This window comes from Panicum virgatum, chromosome 5K, assembly GCF_016808335.1.
Source record: "Panicum virgatum strain AP13 chromosome 5K, P.virgatum_v5, whole genome shotgun sequence".
NCBI classification, from domain to species: domain Eukaryota; kingdom Viridiplantae; phylum Streptophyta; class Magnoliopsida; order Poales; family Poaceae; genus Panicum; species Panicum virgatum.
Genome location: NC_053140.1, coordinates 40,535,324 through 40,542,319, shown reverse-complemented (window position 1 = coordinate 40,542,319; position 6,996 = coordinate 40,535,324). Strand labels below are relative to the sequence as shown.

The 6,996-nt window shown below is 44.0% G+C and overlaps 1 protein-coding gene across 1 annotated transcript; it reads right to left on the bottom strand.

Moving 5' to 3' along the window:
• Window positions 1-2,017: 2,017 nt before the first annotated feature.
• On the bottom strand, window positions 2,018-5,615 carry LOC120707499. Its single transcript, XM_039992405.1, has 10 exons — window positions 5,441-5,615; window positions 5,229-5,335; window positions 5,006-5,112; window positions 3,865-3,967; window positions 3,692-3,751; window positions 3,368-3,430; window positions 3,067-3,267; window positions 2,883-2,985; window positions 2,589-2,803; window positions 2,018-2,458 (listed from the first exon to the last, which is right to left on the bottom strand). Exons 3-10 carry the CDS (start codon window positions 5,110-5,112, stop codon window positions 2,366-2,368), a joined length of 945 nt encoding a protein of 314 aa, XP_039848339.1. The 5' UTR covers window positions 5,229-5,335; window positions 5,441-5,615; the 3' UTR covers window positions 2,018-2,365.
• Between the last annotated feature and the right edge of the window lie 1,381 nt (window positions 5,616-6,996).

Here is a 6,996-nt window from a genome sequence, read left to right as displayed (position 1 = left end):
ACAGATAAAGCAATGATCTTGGTAGCATGTAACAAGCTTGTCTCCTAATGAATGTATAGTAGCTCAAAATTATCAGGGCTGATCAGTGATATTGGAATCTGAAAACCACGCACAAACCCAGAGCAAACTGTATGATCAAAATTGCAGGTGCGCATATTGACCTGAAACATTTGCAAAGAATCGAAATGAATCAGGTGATAGGTTCTGCAATGAATCAGGGGGCTCGTGGCTACAGGTTGAAAAGGTACAATGAACTCAATGGTTGCGCGGTGGGCGGATAGGTACAAGCATGCTTTCTTTTCTTTTTTTTTGGTTTAAGGAAGATGAAAAGGTAACATGCAGATCCCTGTTTATGGAAGATGAAATGTGGAATTTCGTTCCTCATGTTACTGGAATAAATTTGAACACCATCGCCACCCCGTCAAACTAGTAATATCATGTACGAAAACGTAAACTCTCCCATCACGTACTACAGACACATCTGAATGTTTGTAGCAATTTGTTTTTTTGCATGTTGCATTGCATTTGGTGGGCCGAATTGTATATTTCCGAGAAACACATAACAAAAAAGAGCAGAGTAGATAATGGAAAACAAACAAAAAAAACAAAGGGATGAAACTCCGACAGGTTGACATATTCTCAACGCTCGCTCGTCAGCACCAGCAACGCTCGCTCGTCAGCATTGCCGGCGCGCTGCTGGGCGTGCACGTCCTGGGCTGCGCTGCCTGCGCACCTCCTCCTCTCCAGACTCCAGCAGAGGATCGCTCTCCGCCAACTTGATCTCGGCCAGAGCCCGAGCCAGTTTGAGCGGCCAATTGGAGACAGGAGAACCGACGCTCGGTGGGAGTCAATCGAAACAGTCTGTCTGGCTATGGCTACAGGACACTCCAGAATCCTTTCGGTTGCGAGACGATACAAGCAAGCATAACGCACATGATGGCATTGGTACTTTTCGCGGGAAGAAGCGGCCGAAAGGAGACACGGTGTACCAACCAATTGAAATAACTTGGCTAGCATAGAAATAAAGCATCAACGACATTGGATGGCAAGGCGAGCAGATGCTACTTTCGCATCAACCGACAGAAACATCCACTTACGCAAGCACAGTTTCAATCCATGACACATCAGACACTGGATGGCAAGGCAAGCACATGCCACAGCATAGCAGGAGAATCAGAGGGAGGTGAGATAACGCCGTCCAGTGTATGCGACTAAAAATACTGTCCCAGAAATACATAAACGATGAATTCCCAGGTTAGAATCATATACCCCGATACACAGGATGCTCACTCTTACATGATTACTTCCAAACTGGAAGTGAACTGGTCCACTCAACCATTGGAGACATGACATAAAAACACAACTTGATTCCAAGAATCACAAGCATGTGAGCAATTTGATCCAGCTAAACTCAGTCTGAAACAACAGCACAAAAGGACGATACTGAACTTCAATTCAGTACCTACAAGCCTACAACAAGCAGCACATGCCTCAAGCCGTCAGGGACACTGAAATCATCAAGCTTACAGATCTGAGCGTATTCAAAATAATGATGATAGACACCATTTCCAAACCCAGCCCAAGGTAAGGTTTATAAACTGTACAGGGGTGACAGACACATACCGGATTCAGACCACACAGCAATGTGTACTGTATTCAAGTGAGCAGCTGCACATCCTATCTATATGTAAAGAGCAAAGAGGAAACTATATGAAAGCTACATACAGGGAACATCATGTAACTCACCCCGACATAAGTTATTGGCCTGAAAATTCTATGGTAAACAAAACATATCAACATGCCCACCACCCAAATATCTCAGCACATCCCTGCCTCATCAATAACAAAAAGAAACTTCACTGAGCATGAAAATCACTAAAATGGGCAAAGGTTTGTCACTCAAATGCATTGCAGTCTCACCATAGATGTTGACATCACAAACAGACACAATTCAGTTTCATTTGAGGCACAAGGTGCAAGTACCAAGTAAATAGACGTGACACATGCTTAAGCACAGTAACTTTTTATCCAAATAAATAACAAGATTCAATTTTATTTGATGCGCAGTACCATCTTATTGGTTACCTGAATTTCAGGTTATTCACAGAGAACACTGGAGGCAATGGTATGTTTGGTACAACACAAGCCTCACACATGTATTTGTTTGCAATAACTCAGCTAGATCTACGTAGAATATTACACCCAAAATTGAGCACATTGTAAATAACAGTTGGCTCAGTACAATACACAAGGCACTTTGGAACAGGAAACTAACAATATCCACGGTGCAGACCAACAAACGTCGGTCATTCATACTCCTTGTGCCTTGCCAAGATAAGCTCCCATATCCTGCGTTAAAGTGCAATCAAGATTCCTGGGGAGCTTCAAACCTCGAGGGAGTATCAATTCCCATCATACACATGAGTCCTGATATCAAGATGATAAGAAGCACAATTCCCTGCACATAGTAGACCAGTGTGAGAAAATGATGAAAGGATACAAGGTATACTAATATACGAACAATCATTTTACAGGAGAGCGCACATTTAAGAATAGAGTTAACCAGTAACAGAATACAAGTTACTTACAACAAAAGTTCCTTCGAGAAGAGTTGATTTGACTAGGCACTCTCCATCACATTTGGCCCGTCCAGCTTTAGTAGTATTGGTCTTCTCTGCAAGATACCTGCCTTGTGGCAGGTTGGAAGGGTTCTCTAGTAAACCAGATGGTTGAGAAGCATAAAGAATGGTATATTTTGCTCCAGACTTCTTCAGCATGGCGACCAGCTCAGAAAGCAACTCTCCTGCAGTGACGTAGTACTAAATTAGCTTTCAGCTGTACAGTTAAAAGTAAAAGAGCAATGCTAGTAGTAATATCCTAACCTTCTGATTTTGCAGGGTCTAAATCCTCAAAACCACCACTGCAGAAGACAACCAGATCGGTCTGCCCACTTGGATTGTTTCCCATCCGTGACGTCACTAAGTCCTGTAATGTACAGGTTGATTGCTGTCAATGTACAGAACAAATATAGCATAGAAGAACCAAAAAAAATATATAAAAACTTACACGAATAGAATCCATGCTGTGATGTTTCTTCAGATCCTGACCAGTTACAGTACATGTGTCTGTGTAGGTGACACGATTTCTTTCCAAACAACTGTTACAATTCTCAGCAAAGCCGGACAACAATGAATTCTCCAATTTCTCATCATCTGATGTGGAAACATAGGGGAATGCCATGGAAAACTCTGAACTTGTGAAGGAGAGCTGAAAGAAGCATAGCGATTATAACTTATAAGCCATCGAAAATTCGATGCTTGAGTTAAACAATAACCAAGAGAGAAAAACAATGAGTGCCTACAATTACCTTCAATGTATCTGCCAAAGCTGGATCAATTTGCTTATCTTTAGATATGTCTGACGATTGTAGCTAAGGAAAAAGGAACAGGTCAATGGTCAGTGAAAACTGGAAGCAATGGCTGTCTTAGTAATAACTTCACCATATAGATTGGATAATTTGCTAGTTTCATGGCTTCATGGAATTAAAAAAAACTATTTATATCAACTTTCAATTTTCGAAATTTATGTACAAGCAATGATTTAGTTTAAAAGATTATTTAATTAATATATATTTGCACAAGCAGATAATTTAAAGGCGGTAAAAGAAAATACATGAGTATCGAATAAGTACCTTTGAGCCAAGAAAAACAATGGCGACATCAACATTCTTCTGAGCATCCTCCTTTGAACACTAAAAAGGAAATGAAGACATCAGGGAACTAATTAAACTTTGTTTCAATGCAAGAGTTGACAAATTAAAAGAAGTCGCATCAGAGCTTAAGTTTCACCAATGGAGATACTTACCATCAAGTTTGACCAGCCACCTTCCTCAAGAACAGACTTAGCTAAACCCTTTGGTGACACTGTCTGATAGTGGACTACTTCCTTAGCATCATCGGAACAGAACCTGGATGGTAAAGGTTGATGGAATGCCAGTAAATTCTAGAGTAGTGAACTGAAATGCGCTTGCTAAAACTAATAATTCGAACATAAAAGAAATTTTTGAGATTAGCTTGTAAGTTTGGCTCAGGTCAGCAACTAAAGGAACTGGCAAGACAACAAGGTTGAGGAAGATATCATTGGACCTAATCAGCAAGCAACTGAACTCATGGCACCATCAGCATCAGAAACCAGGTAAGACAAGCTGACCTGTAACCTAGGTAGAAAACGTCCGGTGCTTAAGATGTGTAAAATTCTCTGATAAAAGAAATTCTGCATAGCTAAGAAGTAAGAACTAGTCATTCTTTTGTTCAACTGAATTCACGGCTTCAAGTTCCATTGCAATGTAGTGGCTAAAGGTGGTCCAATAAAAATTAAGAGCCCAGAAGTAACCCTAGTTCATACTCCATGTACCAAAATTAGGGCATACAGTATTTTCACACCTAAGCATTAGTATCCCACAGTGTGCACTGTGCAACATCAAAATAAAAAATTTCCCTTAGTCTTTCCACTTTTGAGGAAGGCCATTCATTTTTTTGTTTTCCCTAGGCCTAAAATCTCAATCTTGATTTTTCATTGATACATTGGACGAACAAACTTTTCTTTCCAAAATTAAAAGAAAGACATCTGATACAATGTGATCATGCGCAAATCAATTTGCACTAAACAGCTGTTTCCGCACAATAAAATGATTCTATGGCATAGAAGCAGACAGGCAAAGTAAGGCCGTAAGCACATGAGCTAATTAACCCATTGGTTTTTGGTTGGACCATCATCTGTTTATTTAACAGGGCAATGACGAAACAATCAGCAAATAAAGAAACTATTCCTTGAACAAAGAAAATGAAAATACATATGTGTCAGGACAGCGGTTTGTATACCTATGCACAATTGCTTGTCTAAGTGAAGCAGAGCAACCGGAATCCCTAACATTAACATCACGCATCTCATCTAGCACGAGATCTCAAGCTAGGGACGGAAAAGATAAGCTGAACAAGTTACCCACCCGTAGTTCTTGGGCGCCCAGAGGAACGCTGGCGCCACCACCGGCGCCGCCGACGCCGCCTGCGCTGCGACGAGCAACACCGCCAGTACCGCCCACGCCGCCGCCATCTGATCGAATCGAATCAGGCCGATCGCCAAAAACAGAGGCCAAAAGGTTGAGGGAAATTGACGAAACAAAAAATCGAGCCGGACTATTGAGCGCAGAGATCTCGGAAAAACCTTACCTTTGGGCGGAGCAGGGATCGCAGATTGGAAATTTGTGCCGCCTCGCTCGGTTGGGTTCCTCTCCTCTGGGTCGCCGTGGCCGCACACGTACTACAGAATCACATACCTATTGGGCAGCACAAACTAATCATGACCTTGGATTCAATCCAATCAAGCACCAGCACATACCCCTATCACTCAGATTGGGGGAGGACAAGGAATCGATGAGTACCTGGGAGTTCGGGGGCGCCGCCGATAGAGACCACGCACAAGGCAGCAGCTGCAGTCCGTCCGGCTCCCTGGATCTTGCGCTCCGTGGGGGAAGGTCGAGTCGTCGAGTGAGGGGAAGGGGGCGGAAAGACGAGCGAGACGCGAGCCTGGATGGCGTCGTTCGGGGTTTTTTTCTGCAACGGAGCATACAGCATCTATAGAGAATATTCGATGCATCTGGATGGTTCCAGCCTGGACGGGGTTGTTCCATCCAGCAACCAAACGTTGGGACGGGTGGGCCCCACGTCACCATCCAGGATTCAACGATCCCTGTATAGTTTGGTCCAGCGAACCATTCCTAAAATTGTGGAGGCGACGGGCCAGCACGTTGTTGGTTGCTGACGTATGGGTCCAACTATCAGAAGCTGTCTGATCTATCCGAGTTTACATCGTGACACAGACAGGTGGGCTCAGCGTCACAGGTACAACTCTCAATAAAAAAATGGCGAGGTCGTAGCTGTATAATTGTACAAGGTGACAAACAGATGAAGACATAGTGAGTTCAGCTGTAAAATTATAAAAGATGGCGAGCTCCTTCCTACCTTCTTCCATATCCTTCTGATCCATTGTGGGCTGGAAGCTGCTCCATGGCGTCACCAACCCTGGGGTGGCGCTGGTGTTGAAGCTATGCACCAGCGAGACTGTTTTGAAGTTGTCGTCGCTCGTCGGCACCTGGTACCCGGCGAGGAAGTAGAGCCGCGTGCCGACGACGGTCATGGTGAGGTACAGCCGCTGCGCCGGTGGCGGGAGGCCCGCAACAAGTGCAGGTGGAGGAGGATGGCGACGGGGCCATGGCCGCCTGCCAGAGACACAGACACTGCAACCATTAATCGAAGCCTGAGATTTGTGGACAAAAGATTCACCCATCTCATGGGTTCTCTCCTACCGCCTGTGTGTTGCAGCTGGAAGCTAAGAGCAAACACGCGATGCTGAAGCCTAACGACACCCACATCTCCATCCTTTCGCCCCCACCAACACCCAATCCAACCAAGTCGCTGCCACATAGAGGACACAATGAATGGTCCAGTTTAACTTGCATGGTCCACGCAGCGCATGACGGCCCAGTTTTGTTGCCATCTTTCTCATTTCCTTCTGGAACTTTAGAGATGGTGCAACGAAGGCTGCTTCTCTCTCTCATTTTTATTTTGGGTTGCAATGTAAAAAACTCCTTCGTATATTATATTAGGTTTGCAGACTCCTCTGTATCCGTTCTATCACGATGAATGAATTCTTATCGGCGCAACTACATCAAGAGACCTTACCATACCCATCCAAGCATGGAGCAAAGATCTGAATCTGAGAGGGAGATGTTTACTTGGGCATCCCTCGCTCGTCAGATTTCGTGGTTGCATTATTATTGCCCAACTACAGGCAGTGCAGGGGAGGAACCTCTGTGTTGCGGGAATCAAGGCTGTCTCCAACAGGAGACCCATTACACAATCCAAATCCAAAACAGGTATCCAGCGCAGAATCTATAGTCTCCAACAACTACCTATTAAGGAAATCCATTTTGGGTTT

Bases quoted from the DNA above. Each gene is read 5' to 3' on its own strand.
- LOC120707499 (XM_039992405.1), bottom strand. From the start codon at position 5,112: ATGGCGGCGGCGTGGGCGGTACTGGCGGTGTTGCTCGTCGCAGCGCAG. The intron at 3,431-3,691 runs GTACTTATTCGA...CTTTTTCCTTAG, and splicing joins TTGTTTTTCTTGGCTCAAAG to CTACAATCGTCAGACATATC. The intron at 2,986-3,066 runs GTAAGTTTTTAT...TGTACATTACAG, and splicing joins ACAGCATGGATTCTATTCGT to GACTTAGTGACGTCACGGAT.